The sequence below is a fragment of the Tachypleus tridentatus genome, chromosome 2, assembly GCF_004210375.1.
Source record: "Tachypleus tridentatus isolate NWPU-2018 chromosome 2, ASM421037v1, whole genome shotgun sequence".
Taxonomy (NCBI): Eukaryota; Metazoa; Arthropoda; class Merostomata; order Xiphosura; family Limulidae; genus Tachypleus; species Tachypleus tridentatus.
In genome coordinates, this window is record NC_134826.1 from 44,491,792 (window position 1) to 44,513,124 (window position 21,333).

The 21,333-nt window shown below is 32.8% G+C and overlaps 1 protein-coding gene across 3 annotated transcripts; it reads right to left on the minus strand.

Moving 5' to 3' along the window:
* Window positions 1–4,635: 4,635 nt before the first annotated feature.
* On the minus strand, window positions 4,636–10,694 carry LOC143242406 (lactosylceramide 4-alpha-galactosyltransferase-like). 3 transcript variants are annotated; one of them, XM_076485772.1, is made up of 3 exons: window positions 10,343–10,694; window positions 8,616–8,784; window positions 4,636–6,563 (listed from the first exon to the last, which is right to left on the minus strand). In XM_076485772.1, exons 2-3 carry the CDS (start codon window positions 8,728–8,730, stop codon window positions 5,650–5,652), a joined length of 1,029 nt encoding a protein of 342 aa, XP_076341887.1. In that variant the 5' UTR covers window positions 8,731–8,784; window positions 10,343–10,694; the 3' UTR covers window positions 4,636–5,649. The 3 variants fall into 3 exon arrangements, with proteins under 3 accessions (XP_076341887.1, XP_076341885.1, XP_076341894.1); XM_076485770.1 differs by lacking the exon at window positions 10,343–10,694 and adding an exon at window positions 9,195–9,793; XM_076485779.1 differs by lacking the exon at window positions 10,343–10,694 and adding an exon at window positions 9,195–9,792 and having other exon boundaries at window positions 4,636–6,533.
* Window positions 10,695–21,333: the final 10,639 nt, after the last annotated feature.

The window sequence follows — 21,333 nt, forward strand, 5'->3', positions numbered from 1 at the left end:
AAAACTGTTAACTCTATTTATATCCAATGAAGATAGCAATATGAAGTTTATTCGTAATTTCCATTCACGTAAGGCACACATAATATATTAGTACTTTCTCTTTGACCAAACGGCCAGATCTTTATTGTAAGAGACTATGAAACAACAAAATTCAAGTCAATTTTCATGAAAGTTTTATTGATCATACAAAAAATGTTACAGATTTATTTTAATTTTGATCTTTTATTGTTTAGTGGAGACATTTTCGGCTCCCCTGCGAGTACAGCGGTAAGTCTACGGACTTACAAGGCTAAAAAATCAGGGTTCGATTCCCCTCGGTGGGCTCAGAAGAAAGTCCAATGTGGCTTTGCTATCAGAAAGCACGGAGACATTTACGAGCTTACAACCCTAAAATCTAGAATTCTCCGTGGTATACATAACAGACATTTTCAAAGTGTCTTTAAATAAGCCACAATGAAAGAAACAGACTTTGTTAACATCATCATTTCACACAGTGTACCATAAAGTGACCTGCCTACAACTTTACCCTTTGATCTTTACTGGCCAGTGGACTTCACTGATGTGGCATCATTTGGTTTGTTTATTTGTCTTTGAATATAACATAAAGCTTCACGAAGGCTACCTGCGCTTCCCGTCCTTCATTTACAATATGATACTAGCAGGAAGGCAGCTGGTAATCACCACCCTTTGCCAACTCTTGGGTTACTCTTTTACCAACGAAGAGTTGGAATAACCGTCATATTAAAACATCCACAGGTCTAAAATGTCAAGCACGTTTGTGAAAAACCCGTGCCTCCAATTTGCGAGTCGATCGCTATAAAAAGCTGAGAATGCCTGGCCCGCATATTTAAGACGCCTAGTGGGTGTTACAAATACTAGAAATTCCATTAGGTTTCTAATTTTGAGGTATGTACAATTCTTGTGGTATTTCTATTATTCGTTGCAAACACAAACACAAATTTACAGCTCCTTACTAATTGGCTGAGTAAATATTCATTTCAAAATATCATCTAGTCTCGCATTCTTATATCATTAAAATCTTTTTTTTATTATTTCAAGAAAATTATTCTTGTCAAGCCACACTCTTATTGTCACACGTTAAAAGCTTCTTCTACCTGAAAACAATTCGCCTAAATTAAGTAACATACCCCAAAAAATAAGATCACTCATAATGTCTAGTTGTAGTCTTCAGTCTTTGTGCTTTTAAATAAAACTAGATGATTATGTTTTTGTTTGAATGATTTGTTGATGAGCGCAATAATCATTGTAACAAATATTGATCCATCCACTGTTTTCAAAAGCTTGTTTTGGTATAGTTTATAACAGGTGCTATAGATACTCTTCACCCTTGTAGCAGTTATAATGTTACAGTCAATCCTACTTTATCTTTGTAATAAGTATCAAAGATTTGGTGATGGGTGATAATTACTCGCCGGATAGATCATAAATAATTCCATCTAATTTTCATTAATATTTTTCTACATATAGTAATTTTTTGTGTGTGTTTTAATTCAGTTCTTGCCAACACAAGAAAATTACCAATGTCTTCAAGTAAAGTCTACCTTTAATATTTCCCTCTGAATAGTTATGAAACAGAAATTGTTGTGTTCATTGTTAATTTAATCTAGCTCTCAATATAAAAAAATCGTATAAGAAACAAATGGCACGTTAAACTTCAACTGTGCTTGTGTTTTAGGCTGAATGTAGGCACGAGGTTCCAGCCTGACTGGCTAATTTCCTGTTTTAATCTAGTTAATTTGGTACTTCATCACTGATTATCTATCCAACAACTAACTAGCCTGGATAAACACCTGATGGTTCATTATCTCAATAACAAATTTGGTTTAGTGCCTGCTGGTTAACTATCTTAACATTTAGTTAAATTAGTTTAGCGTCTGAGGGTTAACTATTTTACAAATTAACTAAATTGGTTGAGTGCTTATCCCACCAAATAATTAACTTGGTTAAGCGTCTACGAGTTAACTATCTTAAAAATTAATTAAATTGGTTGATACATCTTAGAGTACTAACAGTTTAGTCTGCTGCCTCCATCTGAGAGTTGATACATTCTAGAGTACTGACTGTTTTGTCTCCTACCTCCATCTGAGAGTTGATATATCCAAGAGTTCTGGCTGTTTATTCTGCTGCCTCCATTTTAGAGTTGATAACTGCTGGAGTACTGGCTCTTTAGTCTGCAACATCCATCTAAGAGTTTATACATTCTGGAGTACTGGCTCTTTAGTCTGTTACCTCCATGTATGGGTGATACATCCTGGAGTACTAACTATTTAGCCTCTTCTTCAATGAGGGAAATATATCATCTTGATATACACAAATACTCAAGGATGTTATATGATGAGTAATAAGACTTTTACCAAATTAAAGAAGAGAACAACGTTTCGACCTTCTATGGACATCTTCAGGTTTACAAAGTGACAGTTTGCAAGCGATCATTAACGGGCACATGTCTCAGGGACGAGAGTATAAACGGATACGGAATTGTGTGGGGCGTTTCAATTGGATGTTTGGTTTTAGTTTTTGTATAAGTGGGGCTTTTTGTTATCTTCGTGTTTTCTGTGGTACTGTTGGGTTTATTTGATTTCCAGTGTTCAAAAACGTGTGTGTTTCTTTGTGTTCTCCAAATTTATCTTCATTTTTGTACTTTTTTTCTCGAATATAGAATTCGTTACAGTTGATGCATTTTATTTTATAAATAATATAGGTGTTTATTTGTCAGAATAGTTTTTACATAGTATTTAGCTTTAGTTTTGTACCGGGTTTTTGAATAAATTTGATATACAGTTGGATTTTTTTTTCAAATGCTTCTCAGTTTTTATCTGATGTGGGGAATATACTTTATGACGCAGATTGAATCACAAGCGATCTATTCAGCTTTACACCTACCACAATACTGGTACAGATGTATTGATGATACAATTGCCGGATTCACATTTACAGTATATATGCCTGTTTTTTTTCAACCACGTTAACTCGATACACCCAAACATTAAGTTAACCTGTGAAGAGAAAGAAAGTAACCAAATAGCATTTCTTAACCTCAAGTGTACAAGAACCAATACACAATTCAAAAGAGAAATCCACAGAAAAATCACCCACACTAGGTTATACATTCACTGTGACTCATCACAAAAGCTCAACATATTAAGAAACTAAATAAACACAGCCACAAAACTATGCTCACCCGTAAAATTAACGATCAAATCAATAAAATAAAACATCATCAAATCAACATCAAAAACCATTGAGAAAATTATACAAACTCACCTGGATCAACAATAATATACCTGAAGATACAACAAACTACAAAACCTGACACTACTTCATTCATGAAGATGAATCAAGAAGGCCGATACGTTTTCTCTGTTTTATTTTGGTAAAAGTGTTAATATCCATACCAGTCGTCCTAACATATATTTTTTCGTCAAGTGTGTTTCTTGTCATAACAAATCCTACAATTCTGTATATTTAGTTTGCTGTCTCAATGGCGATTCACAACATCTCATTAATTTATACTTAAATTAATTTAGACAATTATCATACTCAATTATTTTGATAAAAGTTTTCTCTACCAAAAATATCTTTTCTTGTTGACCTCAAACTTTGGTGATGACAATGTTTTACTATGGCTGTGACAACCCATCTCTAAATACGAATTTTAAAACTGCTCTTGGTACTGACAAAAGGTGGCCGTTAGATTGTTACTCGAGAGTATAGTACCAGTTAAACGTTGTTTTAAACTAAGTTGTTTTATAGCGAATTTTTTGTTCTTGTTTTTTATAAGCTCAAGGATTGGCAGTGGGTAGTGATGGTCAGCTGCATTGTTTCTAGTATTATATTGCTTTCGTGTAGCTTTCCATTAAATTCAAAACAAACTAAAAGATGCCACATCAGTGAAGGCCACAGGTCAAAGGGTAAAATTGTAGGCATGTTACTTTCTAGGACACTGTAAGAAATGATGATTTTATGAAAGACTGTTTATTCTTTGTTGATTATTTAAAGTCACATTGGAATGTCTCTTATGTATTCCATGGAGAATAGAATTCCAGATGTTGTAAGATCGTAAATTGTTCTACTGAAGGACTTGTAAAATTGTTATATAATTAAAGATTTTAAAATAAAAAAATCTATAAAATTACTTGTTATGATCGATAAAAGTTTCTTGAAAAGTGACTTTAAGTTTATTGTTTCATTGTTTCTTACAATAAAGGTCTGTTTTGAAAAGGTTTTCTTGTTTGTTTTTAATGCAGTGTTTCAAGGGATACAGGAAAGTTGTATTCATAACCAACTTTTACACTCGATGATGTTCTAATTGTGATATATATTGGTGGTCTATAATGCAGTGTCAGATTAAAAGAGTCATAATATTTGTGTGAAAGGTGTTATATTTACCCCTTGACCCGAGCTGTATAAGTGAAATTTAGTGTGTTTTTTCAAATAATACATCTTATAAAGTGCATACTTCCTTTGCAAATGTGTTATGTTAGTGAAATTAACGAACTGTGTTGATTTTGTTTTATAGTTACAATGTAATAAAAATGAAGTAGAAAGTAGAACAAGAAATTCGAACTTTTTGTTATGATAGTTAAAGATATCAACAAAAATAGTGACCCAGTCTCAACATCAAAACACAAGTTTATTAAATGTTCATCTTTTCTAACATCTCAGGTTCCATTACCGTACAAAGTGCCCTGTACTTTTCAAACCATAACCTATTTTTCATGCCTTTCACACTCAGTGAGACAAAAAAAGACAGAAGAGGTGGTGGCGTTTACAATTAACTGTGAGTTTTCCTTATAACTTATTATTTGATATTTATGTACAAGAAAACGTTCGCGTATCTTTTAACGTAAATTCGAAACAAAAACACCACATGTAAATTTCAAACTTTCCTGTATTTTAATTATTATCAAGTGATTAACAAAAATATTTCAAACTTCTTAATTCATAATTGTTTTTTCTAAAGCATAAAAACGATGTAAAATACTGAATCCGTTTCATTAACGTAATAGCATATTTATAAACAAACCTTTTATTTACTTCAAAGTATAACTGATTCTGTTGGTAAAATCGAGAAAACATGTGATAAAATAAATTCATGTTAAAACTAAAATACGAAATCTGTTATTGTAATGTAGTCATTATCTGTTTAAATTAATAATTCCGTTTTTATTCAACATTATTTTAATAAAGGCTTTCAATTAAATAACCTGTTTTTGGGTTGAATGTTTCTCTAACATAATATTCTCAGTACATTTGGATTTCTCAAAATAAATACAATATTACGAGTAAAACAAGAACTTCGCATACATGATTACTAAAGTATCTTGAATATTGAAAGTGAATAGCCGAAAGAAGAATTAGTGGTATGAAATATGTCAAAAAGACTCGTAAAAGAAAATATAATATAAATATTATTTAATTTATTTTCCTAAATAAAAACCAATAAAAACATTAACTACAATTTAAAATTTGTAAGTTATGGTTCTGTGGGTTTACTAACTGAGTTATCACAGTTTTAAATGAAATCTTAATAAGTTCTTTTAAATAGTAACAAGAAATAAAATCGAACAAACACCTCTCGAAAATTGGACTTTAAACCCATACTGTATTTCATAAGTAATTTTAGATTCATTCTCCTACACCTTGTTTCACAATATAAGAATAAGTTATTGGACAATTCTCCTTATACAAATGATCCATTGGACTCTCATCTCCAGGTTTAAACTGTTTTCTTCGAACTTCATTGTTCCAGATATGAACCATATAGCTATTGTCCCAGATTTCTTTTAAGGAGTCGGAAACATAGGGGTCAAAAAACAGTTGACGCTGAGAAAAATGAATAGGATAAAAGGCTGGAACTGGAAAGAGATGAATTCCATAACACCTGAATCCTGGAGCAAAGTATTTGATTTCTCTTTTACATGCTTCTCGAAAAACCCTGGTCACTAAAGCAGGGCCCATATATCCCCAAATTTTTGGATTGTATTCTGTAATAAATCTTTGCATGCATTCATCGAGGAATGGACTTCCTTTCTCTGCTTTAATTATAGCATTGTTCACAGTTAATAAAGATTGAAAACCAGCGTATGCAGACAAGTTGGGAAGTGGTTTTCTTATTATACAGTCAGAGTCGATGGCTATACCACCATACTTTTTGAGCAGCGCATATTTTAAACCATCTGACAGAAAAGCTGTTTTGTGAATGGTTACGTTAAACAGTTCACTTTGATACCATGTAGCTAATGGTGTTTCGGAGAATAATAACTCGAAGTTCATCGGCTTAACTTTAACGTTTTCAATTTGTGATACAGTTTGGAAAAACTCGTCTTTCTGGATTTGACTCAAGTTATTACAAGCGTAAAATAACTGGATTCTGTTGTTAGGATGATATTTTGCTGAAGACTCAATCGAGCAAGATTCTCTACTCGTAAGGTAGCATTTACCAGAGGTCTCAAAAAAGAACATGTTTTCTGGTTCTGTCACGTTTTTCATTTTGTGGAACCTCTTCTGACCTGAGACAGTTATGTAATTGCTACTTTTTTCTATTATGTTAAATACAATTTATCATCAGATCATTATTGAATATTCAGAAACAAAACTCAAGAAATAAACCTTCAAATATTATTAAAATAAAACCTTCAAGTCGTACAATACTTTGGTCGCTTTGCAATAAAAGTAATATGATACTGAACTAAATCGAACATCAGATCAGTGGTGCATCATCTAGGTAAGACAAGTAAAATACCTTTCAACTAAAATCATTTTTCGCAAGATATAAATTAAAAGATCGTCTAATACAAAATAAAGTTTTCTTTTTAAGAGAGGTTATTTTTTTTATCATTAGCGCAAACCTGTTTCATGAATCGTGCGTTAATTTTACAAAAAAGTTAACATTTAATGAAAGCTTAATGATTTCGAATGTATGTTACAATTTCTCAAATATATACAAATATTTATTCATTTTTCGATTTCTTGTAGAACTTTATTATTTTAATAATCTTTGATCTTGCTATTGAACACAAAGAGAAACATTTTAAGCAAAAAATATGACAACAGAAGTTCGACTTCTATTATTTTCCTGGCTAAGAGAAAGTAGTGAATGCTAATAAAATCCGCTAAGATGAGGATATTCTTATACCTGCCTTGTTTCGACAATAATTAAATCATCCATTTCTTGATCATACTATTGATTAATATTCAAGCCTATTTTCTGTATTAGATATAATATTACTTGATTAAGAAAGAGACAAATGTTGACTTTGTAAATGGGAAATAGTGAATGTTATGTTTGTGAGTCCCAACACACAATATTTCTAACGTTTATTTGTGTGCCCCTCTGAGGCGAGTCAGATCAATGTGAACTAACTATTATGGTAGTTAAAAGTACGAAATGTGTGTGTATATTGGTTCATTTTTTTATATTTTAAGTAATTTAGAACAAACGATTCTTATTTAAAGTCTTCGAAACTTCATAATATTGGCCTCTTTATACTTAGAACTTATTTAACTCAGCTGTCCTGAATTAAAATGACCAATGAGTAATCTATTACATTAATAATTATGTTTATCAGAATATGTGTTTCGCCTACACATAATGATGTTCTTATATTAAGGCCCAGAATACCAGGTAGTTAAGGCAATCGACTTGTACTACAAGGAATGCGGGTTCGAATCTCCGTAACACCAGACATGCTTGCTCTTTCAGCCGTGGGGTGTTATAATGTGACAATCAATACCACTATTCTTTTGTGAAAGGGTAGCCCACAGTTGGTTGTGAGTGGTGATGACTACCTGCCTTCCCTCTAGTCTTACACTGAAAATTAGAAACCGCTAGCACATATAACTCTCTAAGAGCTTTGTGTGAAATTCAAAAAACGAACAAACAAACAAACACTATTAAATTTAATGGAACATTAATCTCAGTGTTTACCTGTAAATATGGAAACGGACTAGTGCTTAACATGGTAATGGTCTAGTACTTAACAAGAGAACGACCTGGTATTTAACATGGGAATGGCCTAAACTTAATTTGAGAAGGGCCTAGTACTTAACGTGGGAATGCGAATATCCCACTGTTCTTAACCCAGTGTCGCTGAACATTGGTCCGTTGTGACAGTGAGTGTCTTTTCAAACAATTTAATTACAGCAGCCCTAGATTAGGTGGTGGGTGATGCTAACTAGACCTTTCACTCTAGTTTACTGATAAAAAGTAAAGACTACATTGAAGAAATATCCCATGTATAGCTTTACAATAATTTTCAAAACAAACAAAGCGAACAAACGCAACGTGAACTAGATAATGTGCGATAATTCTACGGATGTTTGTACTACTTGGTCTCGTTGAAAACGTAAAAAGAAATAACAATGACGGTAAATTTAAAACAATTAATAAAAAAATCACAAAGCAGTCAAATAGGTCTATTCTACATGACACTGTATCTAAATGGAACAGGTTTTTCTGAGATAAACAACAATCTGTTTTTCACCGGTAGTTAAATCTGCGTGTGTTAATTGCAACAATCTGAGATTTAATATAACTTTTAAACACTCATCGAGATACATCCATATATATTCAAAACATTCAGCTTACTTACCTGATAGCAACACATTCCGATCCAATAGGAAAAGAACACCGCCACTTGCAAATAAACTGAATATTATTATTTTCAGCATCGGACCTCTTCGTTTATTGAAACAAACAAACGTCATGTTCAACAAGTGAAATAACTGCAGCTCTGATTCGATGTGTACCGTTCTTACCACCTATTTCAAAGTTTCGTTTTAATAACGCTAGAAGATTTTTTGAGAAATATAGAACATATTTAAAAACAGTATAATATCATAGTTATATATAAACAATATCAGAACCACAAATTCTTCGGTTTCTTCGAATTTTCAGCCATAAAGGTTCACTCTATTTTTTAAAAATTTTATACCTCTCATAAAAGAGATAGTAAAATATTAAAGTTTAATTATTGTTTTCTGTTAGAAAATAATTTAGCAATAAGGCAATTTGTAATCGTGTTTGACAAAAGAAAAACAGAAAATAGAGTACGCACGAGGTTATTACATTTTTTTCCCTAAGCGTTTTTTTTACATTTAAATAACTTTTGATCAATACTATATGTTAGTTTAGAATATGTTTAACGAATGAAACCAAACATCATGCTTACAGATGAGCCGAAAGTCAGTGATTTTTGCCACGTTGTCTTCCACACTACAAATATACTGTACAAAACGTATACATTTTCTGAAATGTGACAGATGGTTAGATAGTTCGCGTCATAGTTACAAGTTCACTCAGTTCTTCACTAACAGATGGCTTGACTTTAAAAAATAATTGTGGGTAAATATGGCTCACAGTAAAACATCTCCGATTAACGAAAAAAACTAAAAGTTCCCAGGCCACTACAAAGTTTGTTTTATCCTAGTTGGACAAATGTTTGTTTGTTTGAATTTCACGTAAAGCTGCACGAGAGGTATCTGCGAATTGTCGTACCTAATTTCTTTATTTGACTAATCTGTCGTTATATGTTGTTGATGGTCTATACAAACAATACACAATCATATTCAGTTCGAAATACCTTTGTCAAAGTACGCCTGTGTGGTCCATGAGTTAACATCCAATTATAAAAAAAGGGTTAAAATGACAGCAGGTTCTTTGCTACAACCTTTATTGTCCTTCTAGCGGGGTTTGCCATGTATATTTCTTCACATAAATTAACAAAGTTTTCAAATTCTGGGACTATATCATTAAAAATTCTCCATCGATCCATCTGTGATCCTTGGAAATGAAAAATATTTATCTGTCAAAATTAGTCGACTTTTATATTTAATCATTTCTACATTATTAACCTGTTGTTTTAATATTTTTTTAAAATAAATATCATTATCCTCTTATTTATGTTTACATTTTCGCGTTGATTCACGATAAAAACGTGCCTGTGAACTATAATTGAAGTTTTTGATTTTTAATTGGATAAATGAAATAGTTCGAGTTAACTTGTCAAGTTGTACTTCAAGTGCAACATTTATGAAATGCTTAAAAATAATATTTTAAGACGAAACTATTTTGTGTATGTGTGTGAGGAAATGTATAGAATTTGGCCAACAATTGTTAACTGGCTACGAATGTTATCTACGTTGGGCCCTTATTCAGACAGCAAAGCATTTGTATTTCTTAGTTGTATGGAAATATAAAGCTAAAACATTTTCTTCAATTAACAAATATTCCGAACTTCTAACCTATATTCAAAGTCGGTGGCCACTTCTGTATACGCAGAATAGTTTTATTCTTTTACAGGTATAACACGACTTTTACCTGTTCCGTGAAAATCCACTTTCCATGTCCAGGCGCCGATAAAGTTGCAATCGGAACTTTCAGAATAGCAAATAGAACGGCAGTGTTTCATATAGTCGTACTCATCAAAATATGTTGGATATAAAGGAAAGAAGCCATCACAATCGAGAGGGGGATACACGTGTGGGACCAAAATTTTGGTGGTTGAGTCTGCGTGTTTTTCTTTCGGGGTGAGACTTAGCCTGACTTAAAATGGTGGTAGAATTTGTAGCGTCTGCTATATTTAGCTGGTTTGATTACAGATAAAAGTGTTCTGCTAATTTGGATGTTTTGCGATTGTTTAAGTAAGGACAAAGATGGTACAGCTCGTATGCGATTTACACGGTAGGTCATTTCGGCTTTAAAATAAAAGTTATGGTAAAATCAGCCTTGGTTAAGAATAAATACTGTTGTCGATTTGGATTATATGGAAATTATCAACAATCGAATTGGCTTACCAGTTAATCGAGAGTGGATCAAGTACAAAGCACGCAGATCAGTTTGAATTGATGTTTTTAGGGGTGGGGGATTGTTGGGTTTCTTGAGGAATTATAGAAAGGTCAACGCTTTAGATGAACACAAAAACAGGTGATTTTACTTTTAGGGGTAGTGCAGGTAACATAAGTGGAGAAATTTTCGGGTCTAAATGAATATAATTAGTCAGCGTTACTTGAGAACTAGAGACCTCCCTATGAAGTATTCTCGTCTCCGTGATATCGGCTGTTATAATGGGCTTACATTAAATCGTTTCAATGTACAGTTTACAAATGTTAGTCTTCGTGACCTTCACAAACAAGACTGGATAACTTGTTATTGATATTTTATACTGTTTTGAGTCATCAGATGAGAATAACTCTTCAATAACAGGACAATGTTATTATAACATATTTCTTAAGAAAATATATATTTTTTTAATTATATACATGCATCTTTATCACCCACTTCTTCCTGAAATGTTGGATCGAAAGTTAAACCAATAATTAATTAATAAAAGTACGACAATTTAAATGCGACAATTTTATTCAGAATGACAACCCTGTTTACGCGATCCAACCCTGATAAAAACTGCAAGAAAAAATTGATATTGTTTTTTTCACTTTCGGGTTTCGATGCTAGTTGTGGGCAGAGCACTGATAGCCCATTTTGTATCTTTTGCTTAACTTCAAACAAACAAAAGCTAAAACCCTTCACCTCATGAAGTGAAAACGTAAAATTCGACGTTATACTTTGAAATTATAAAATTCAATTTCCGTGAATGATCATTATTTTAGAAAGAAAATCAGCATGTTATATTAATTGGTACAATGTACAAATGATCCATTTGACTTTCATCTCCAGGTTTAAACTGTTTTCTTGGAACTTGATTGTTCCAAATATGAACCATATAGCTATTGTTTCAGATTTGTTTAAAGGACTCATTAATATTTAGGTTTATCAGATGTCATTGTTTTCTTTGTTGGTTTACATCACGTAAAGAAACGAAAATTGTTTTCTGTCCATCACCGAACACAGAAGGTGAAACCATATAATAGAAATAGATTTATTGAAAAAAAAAAGAGAACAATTAACCAAAAAAACTTTAATGTTTATCTAATTACGAGAAACATATATTAAAACTGTCAATAATAGTCAACGATCAGTCGTAACCTGCCAATCACTTAACACAAACTTATATTAATCATCTTTATTTGAAACCTATCCCAATTTGAACGGCTTGGATAAAATATTCTAATTCAGTTCATCCAGATTATTTTAAGCTGCAATAAAAATTATTATTATAATTTTCTTAATGGTTTATACATCTATTAAAGCTTTTAGTAGGTCGTTTTATAACAGAGGAATAGGGTTGATAAATTCTGAAACGTTTTAGTTACAAGGTTCGAACATTTCGTGATACACTTATGCCGTTTTCAGAGAAATGTTAAAATAGCGCAACAAAGATATTTTTTGTTTCTCAGAACGGCTTGTATGGGTATTAAAACTTTTAATGATAAGCAGAGAATAACGTTTCGACCATCCTAAGTCATCTTCATGTTGATAAAGTGAGTTTGCATCTGACGATTGCCGGACACATGTATTAGGAACGAGAGTATAAATGGGTACGGGATTGCAGGGGTCGGTGCACTTTGATGTTCGCTTAATAATTATTATAGGTATAAAGGTGCTCCTTTATATTGTTTTAATTTTTGTTTTAGTTGATTTATAATTACAGCATCTTGAATTTTGTGTGTTTTTTTAAAATATTTTTAACTAGCTAATAACTATTTCACTTGATCGTTTAGTACATTGTTAAACTGAAGGGAAAATAAGAAATACAAAGACAGATTTTGAACTATATTTCGATACACTTGAGTTTTAATTGTATAAATTTGACACAATTTTTAGATCTAGAGAGGTTTATAAGGAGGTTTGCTGTTTTAGCTGTGAGTAAACATTCTTCAATGTAAAGTTTAATGTCTGATAATCTTGTAGTAAGAATATAAGAATCGTTTGTGTATTTGTTTGTAGTTAAGCGCAAACCTACATAAAACGCTCTCTGTATTTTTACCACCACGGATATATGGGCCAGACTTCCACCATTGTGAGTCTGCAGAAATGTCGTTTTACCACTAGGACCAAAAAATGGTTATATAAAATGTTGTGACTTGTGGTCTTACCATGTAACGAATTGATTAGTTGCTCGGTAAAAGTAAAGGACGGCCGAATCTATTTGATACTCCTAAATTTTCACAGTTTCTAGTTTCGAAAACTTCTATACTAAAATCCAACTCAAAAGGTATTTCCGCATTATACACTTATTTCAATGTAATGACCAGACACCTAAACTTTAAAGTTGATGACTCGTGTATAAATATATATGTAAAGTCACACATGTTGGCAGAACATGATTGAATAAAAATAAAAATGACAAAAATAATATTGGTATTGGAAATGAAGTGACTTAATACTTGAGAATAACCTAGTACATAACATGGGAATGGCCTAGTGTTTAACATGTGAATGATTTAGTACTTAACATGGAAATGAACGAGTGCTTAACATGGGAATGACCTACTGCATAAAATGGGAGTGGGCTAGTATTTAATATGAGAATGAACTAGTACTCATCATGGGAGTGGCCTAGTACTTAACATGAGAATGACCTAGAAATTAACATGAGTGTGGCCAGTACTTTACATGGGAATGGATAAGAAGTTAACATGGGAATGCGATTATCACTCTGTTCTTAACGCATTACCGTTATGAAAGTGAGTGTCTTTTCTTTTAATTATAGTCGCCCAAGTTTAGGTGGTGGGTGATGTTAACTAGCCCTTTAACTCTAGTTTACTAATAAAAAAGTAGGGACGACTGTGAAGATATATACTTTGTATAGCAGTACACTAATTTACAAAACAAACAAAGCGAACAAACGCATCGTCATCTATATGATGCCATAGAATATCACGGACGTTTTTGTGTTTTGTTTGTTTTTTGAATTTTGGCTTAAAGGGCGAGCATGTTTGGGATAACGGTGATACGAAACCGAGACCCTGAAATAACGATTCGCACGCCTCAATACGTTTGGCCATGCCGGGCCCTACGGATGTTTGTACTACTTGGTCGCGCTGAAAACTTAGAAAGAAATAACAATTACGGTATAATTTAAAACAGTTAATAAGAAATAACAGAGCCGTTAAGTATGTCTATTCTACATGACACTGTGTATATATATGGAACAGTATCTTTATTAGATAAACAACAATATGTTGTTCACTGTTACTTAAATCTTCGTGTGTTAATTGCAATAAAGGGAGATTTAATATAAATCCACACCGAGACACATCCATATATATATATAAACATTTAGCTTACTTACCTGATAGCAACACCTTCCAACCAAATAGATAAAGACCACCGCCACTTGTAAATTTACTGAATATTATTATTTTCAGCATCGGTCCTCTTCGTTCGTTGAATTAAACAAACACCATGTTCGACATATTAAATAATTCCAGCTATCATTCCAAGTATATAGTTCTTACCACCTATTTCAATGTTACGTTTATACCTTTCCTAAAGGTTATAGTAAAATATTAAAGTTTAGTGATTGTTTTTTGTTAAGAAAATAATTTCTTAAAAAGTTTAAGAAATTCAAAGTAAACTGACAGATGACGTACTTGTGATACAATGACGCCACTTCTGTTCATTAAATGCACTCATTAAGGACCAAGAGTTATAATAAAAGCCAGTTTAACTTTAAGAATGAATAGCCACACGTCACGAAATTTCACTGGATGCCGAAACTTCCATTAAAGAGATCAGAACTAGCATGACCAACAAAGTGTACTGTCAGCACAAGTTGATTAATATTGGACATGCATAGTTTGGCACTTGTACTAACAGTTACTAGTACACAGCAGCGTGTCGTACTGGTTTTATCAACCACTCAAATGTGGATCTCAGGCTGTAACACGCTAATGATTTCGAGGACCAGGCACATTAAATTATGTGAGGTGTTTCTGTAAACTACTATCTTGTTACTCATACCAGTTTTAATACTTCAAGAAAATTATCCTTGACTTTGGCATGTAGTTACAGGTATATAACTGCATGTTGATCCTGTTCAAACTCATTTGGAGGAATACAAAAATGTGCAGAATATATTCTATTGTTAAACAATCAGAAAAGACCTTACTAACATGGTGACTGTGTCTGGTAATGATAGATGGCTGCGGAATGAAGCCAGTTCAACGCTGGTTGAACTGGTTCACATCTAGTGCCCAGACAAATGTCCAAATGCGTTCTAAAGGTCATTGTGCCCTACACGTGGATAAGTTATGAGCTTACATTACCATATGTCTATCTATTTACAACACGAATTTCCCCTTATCATTATAAAACTTTTAGGAGATTTTAGGTATGTCCCTAAAAGATCCCAAAATACATATCTTAGTTATTTTTATATAATGTTGATAGTCTTTTCAACCCACTCTTGTTGTTATCGATAATCTGTATTATCAACCTTAACTTTAAATGGATAGACAAAGGAATGACAACCAGTCAACAGCACCCACAACCAGCTCTTGTGCTATTTTAACTTAATATTGGATTTGATCAATGCATTAACAATCTCAATATACAGAACGCAATGTTGTGGTAAGGGAATAAATGTCAGGGCTAATGGTATTCGCACCTTTCCCAGTGTTGGTGACGGGTATTTTTCTATCACAAGGGACAATCAGACAACATGTAATATCTAACACTGAACAGAGTTACCACATTAATGTTTAAGTCAAATAGTTCTTTTTAGCTCATTACAATTTCATACAGTATTATGAACTTGTGTATGTGTGTTTACTTTATTAAAGCAAAGCCACGTCGGGCTATCTGTTGAGCCCGCCGAGGGGAATCGAAACCCTGATTCTATAATTGTTTCTTGATATAAATTATTTATCTCAATAGGTTTTTGGTTTAAGCTTACTAAAAAAGGTTGTGTTGATTCTCGTCATGATGAAGCAGGCTCTATCTGAAGGTTTGTGGCTTATCCTTATTGAAAGAAGATTAAGTTGAATGTCATGATGGTGGTGTAGGCTGTATATAATGGTTTGTAGTTTATACTTATTTAAAGAAGATTGTGTTGACTCTTGTGTTGATAGTGTTGATTGTACATGAAATATTAGAAAAAACAAATTTCGTAACAGAAAAAAAATATCTTATGAAACCGTTTGAATATTTTGAAAGTAAATGGAAGTTTCACTAATGTATTTAAATATATCTTCTTTACTGTTTCATTTTTAAAAAAAATTGCATTCATGATGTTGCAAGGTGTAAAATATTACTGGTTTTTATGTATTTTCTTAATGTACCCCTTCTTTAAATAATTTTATTCTGTTTTGTTTTACTAAAAATGTAATCTTTCTTAACATCGTGCAAAATAAAGTACAAAACTTAAAAGTGTAAATCAAGTAATTACGCCCTGAAGTACCTGTGGCCAAAGTTCTTTTCATCTTAAGGTTCTGATCATTCGATGCTAATAATTACCTTTCTTTTTTATTTTTCCTGAACATTGAAATAAATGTGTTCTATTCCACCCGACATGACGTCTTCTTCAAGGATCTATGAACGTCTTAATTTACAAAACTGATTTGAAATTATAGCAACCGAAAAGAATGTAAAACTATAATAATATGATGAAATGATGTACTGCGAGGGTGTCAGAGAACTGATCCGATTAAATAAGTATCATTAAAGAGTTATTTATATACATATATATGTATAACAGTTCAGTCAACCTGAATAACAACACCTAATTTCAAAAACACATTTTTTAAAATTGTTTTGTATTGTGTTTTTTTCTCGCAAAGCGACACAATAGACATGCGTACCACATTACTGTTTGTTCTTTACTTACCAGTAGCTTTTACTGACGTGGCAACTTTTGGTTTGGTTATTTGTTTCTGATTTTAACGCAAAGCTACAAGAAGGCTATCTACTCTAGACGTCCCTAATTTAGCAGTGTAAGGCCGTTTAATTTCAGTATCAATAAGTTTTCTATACACCAACGTGCAAGACAGAAACTATATAAAGCGCACTCCAATCTTCCATGTAACGTGGCCAGTGAACCTGAAATTCCTCATATCGTTGATTGTGATATGTAAACAGTTCCAACATAAAGGATACCTTTAAGTGTTACAGCAGTTATAAGGTAATTATTTTAACCTTTTTAAGCTGACTATAGTTTTAAATAATTAGAAAGGCTTAACGATATTAAGGTGAAAACAATACTAAGTGTTTTTTATTTGTTGTTTCTTAGCTTAGAGATAAACAATGGGTTCTATTCGATTTATCCACCACAGAGAATCGAACTTAACACTGTAAATTTTTAAACTTATCGCTGACTCACCATCCGGCATCGATGGAGAATTTTCAATGGTTCCAATAAATTAAACGAATTGAACAAATAAAATTAATGATGTTTTAAGATGAAATTTTTATTTCCAGCGTTCATTTCTTTGGTTGAAGATCATTTCAGGTGAAAAAACATTAATACATAAATCTATTCTGTTAAATGCATTTATAATGCACAGATGACTAATTCTCATAGTTTAGAACAAAAATATATTTTAAAATATGCTTAGGGAAAAGCATGTCAAAACATCTGTCCTTTAATAGAAGTACATAATGAAATCTAACAATAAGGAATAAAGGTTTTAGCAAAGTATCTGCTGACATTTTAAACCTTTTTCTATATTTGGATGTTAGTTCATGGACCATATAGGCGTATATGTTGAGAAGTTACTATGATTATAATGAATTAAACTAATTCAAAGATAGCGAGGTGAAAACAAAATGGTGAGATGAACTAGTTTTAAGTAAGTTGATGTCGTTTATGAGAAAAAGTTTGAAACAATTTTGAATAGATATACAACTTTAATAAAGTTAAAATTTGTACTCTCCGAAACGAACCGATAGTTTTATGGTGTTTTGAGATAAAAAGTTTGTATCCAACGCTGATTTTCTGATTCAAGATCAGAAACAGGAAAGAACTGTTTGTTTATGAATTTCGTGCAAGGCTACAAGAGGGCTATCTGCACTAGCCGTCCCTAAAATGATAATGTAAGAGTAGAGGAAAGGCAACTAGTCAATCACAATTGAAAGAAGTACATAGTTAAAACTAGCATCAGAGAATGAACGTTGTAGCATGTAAACTGTCTGCATTTTAACATTTCTTATTAATAACTGGATGTTAACAATTTCTTTTCTCATGGACCGTACAGACGTACTTTGATAATGGTTTTTCTCCCAGAATCTAATCCTATATTCTTTATCAAGACGATCTTCAATAAAATATAACGATACATTTGTGAAATAAAAAATTAGATACGACGATCGCAAGTAGTTGTCGCGCAGGTTTTGGATACAACAAACATTGTAGTGGCTTTGTTGTTTTCGTGTATAGCAGATGTTTTACAATGAGCCAACATTATTTTCTAAATTCAAACCATCAATTAGTTAAGAATTGTGTGAGCTTCTATATATGACGTGAACTGTGCTAACCATCTGTTACATTTCATAAAATGTATCCGATTTGTACAATATATTTTTAAATTGGAATTCAACATGGCAGAAACAACTGACTTTCTCTTCGTCTAGGCCTGGCATGGCCAAGCGCGTAAGGCGTGCGACTCGTAATCCGAGGGTCGCGGGTTCGCGCACGCGTCGCGCTAAACACGCTCGCCCTCCCAGCCGTGGGGGTGTATAATGTTTGTTCAATCCCACTATTCGTTCATAAAAGAGTAGCCCAAGAGTGGCGGTGGGTGGTGATGACTAGCTGCCTTCCCTCCAGTCTTACACTACTAAATTAGGGACGGCTAGCACAGATAGCCCTTCGATAGCTTTGTGCGAAATTTCAAAACAAACCAACAAAACAATGCTTACTAAGAAATAGTATAAACATTCAATCAATGTTTCCTACCCTTCCATTCAACGGTATTTTACATTGCATAAATTATTCATATCGTGATATGTTTTGCCCCAGTTTCTGGAAAGTTCAAATCAAACCCACTTACAGGTTACATATTAATGTTTCTATCCGAATTTTGACTCATTTCATCGCGACTAAGAAATCCCAATATAGGGAACTCACAACAACTATCGCTATTTAGTAAAACACAAATCATAGTTACAATACACAAAACATGGGGTTTTGTAAAAGAATAGTGGAGAAATCTTTCATGGAACTCAATTCTCTTAAAATACCAGTTTAATCCTGCTCGTACGCTAACTGAAAGATAATTCAAGAAATAAATAAAGTAGCCCTCACAAGTTAAATAGGATTCAAACGTCCAAAAGTTTATCGTTATTGATATTAAAATCGAAAGTAGGAGACTGCAAAAAATTACTAAAATTAAAGTTCACAAACAATTTGAGTTAAAAAGTATTCGTATAAGGACAAGAGTAGCTTTATATAGTGAATACTAAAACCAACCCAGGTTTACACACGTTATATTCGTCTATTGCCGCAGGAGGCAGAATCTCGCCATAATTTGATTCGTCGACAGAGAAGGCAATTGTCTACTCTTAGGCCCGGCATGACCAGGTGGATAAAGCACTTGCCTCGTAATCGGAGGGTGAAGAGTTCGAATTCCTGTCGCACCAAACATGCTCGCCATTTCAGCCGTGGGGTCGTTATAGCGTGACGATCAATCACATTATTCATTATTGAGAGAATAAATCATAAGTTGGCGGTGGGTGGTCCACTTCTTGTTGAATGCATGCAACGGTTTGTTAAAGAATTCAGCCTAACAATCTGGTGTCTCGACGGTCCTGGTTTATTGACCAGAGTCATTTGAGAAACTTGTGAGAAAGAATACAAATATTTTGCTCCAAAGTTCACGTGTTACGGAGTTCATCGCTCACCAGTTTTAACTTTTTACCCTATTCATTATTATCAGCGACAACCTTATTATAATATCAGAGCTTCTTTACGTGTAGAAGACATCTGGAAAGACACTTATATAGTGCATAACTGAAACAGTATATCTCAACGACTAAATTTTGAACAAAGAGATGGGATTCCAATGGAAGAATTATCCAATAATGTATTCTTATATTTTGAAACAAAGAGTAAAAGAAAAGAAATCCAAAAATACCATTAAATGGAGAGTACAAGTTACTAATAATAAAATCCGGGATTTTTAGGATCTACATTTTTTCGAAATTAAATGATAGTTTAAACTTGATAACCTCAGAGCATAGTTTACATTTTTACTCAAAATGTACAGTTAAATTATGTAAAAAGGTAAAATAAAAAATCCCTACAAAATGTTGCGAAATAATTCGCAGATTTTATGACACTATCACAAATGTTTTACTCAGTCTATACACAGTAGTAAACTGTGTACATGTGGTGTTTTGTTGACCTATCCTCTTGGCTAATGTTAATCATAATTTGTTTTGTTTTTGGCTGTTTGTAACCATTCTTGTTCTGTGTTAATCCTCGTGTTGGTAATATAATTCTCATAATTTGACCAATGATATCCCAGAATCTTCTGGGAGTAACATGGTGAATGGAATCCTTAATACAGTCATGCAGAACACAAGCAATCGATTGTTCTTGTCAAGAGCACTGGAACTTGATGCCTTAAGTCGAGCGTCTTCATTTGGAAAGTTGAATATTGTTGTGAATTCAATACCAAAGAAATGTCTAATTAAATAAACCTCGTTTCCGCGCCCTGTTAGAGTATTAAAATACACTGAATATCTCTCTTTCACAGTTGAGTACTTGAATGATTTTCTTCTGTGTCACCAAATCCACAGGGATCCTTAGAGTAGAGTAATCAATCCTTCCTCTTTTCTTTATTGGCGCCTTTAATTTGCTCTGCATCCACATTGATACTGAGTGAATTTCTCACAAGAACCACACATACACACTTTACAGTTGCAAGTCATTTTCTTCTTTTCCTGTATATCGATGCTAAATCAACACAAGGTCAGTACAGTATTCCCTCGCTATTCGCGGAGGTTACGTTCTTTACCCCCCGCGAATAGCGAAAAACCGCGAATATTGGATGCAGTTTTAAAACTTCTATGTATGAGATTATATACGGTACTAAATGCTTCTCAGACACTTTCTAAAGACACTCTTACTCATTAATACAGTAATAATGTAGTAATATTGCATGCAGTCATGTATTTCACTAATGTAGTAATGATAATGTAAACACATTTTAATTTTGTACTGCAACAATATTTTAATCAAAAAGAAGCGTACATAGTATAGTTACCCATACTGTATTACTGTACCGAGAAGTCATTTTCTATGCGTACAACACATGTATTAGAATTGACAGAAAGTGGAACAAATTTAAAGGCAAACTTAGACAGATAAATACAGTACGCACAGTTCAGGTAATAATAATACAGTACAGTACAATTCAGTAATAATTGTTCGATAAAGACGTCAATCGATAAAACTGCTTGAGAGAGTAAAT

Excerpts from the sequence above, each read along its gene's own strand:
- LOC143242406 (XM_076485772.1), bottom strand. The coding sequence starts at position 8,730 with ATGACGTTTGTTTGTTTCAATAAACGAAGAGGTCCGATGCTGAAAATA. Across the intron at positions 6,564-8,615 it reads TCGGAATGTGTTGCTATCAG|AAAAAAGTAGCAATTACATA; the intron begins GTAAGTAAGCTG and ends TTAACATAATAG.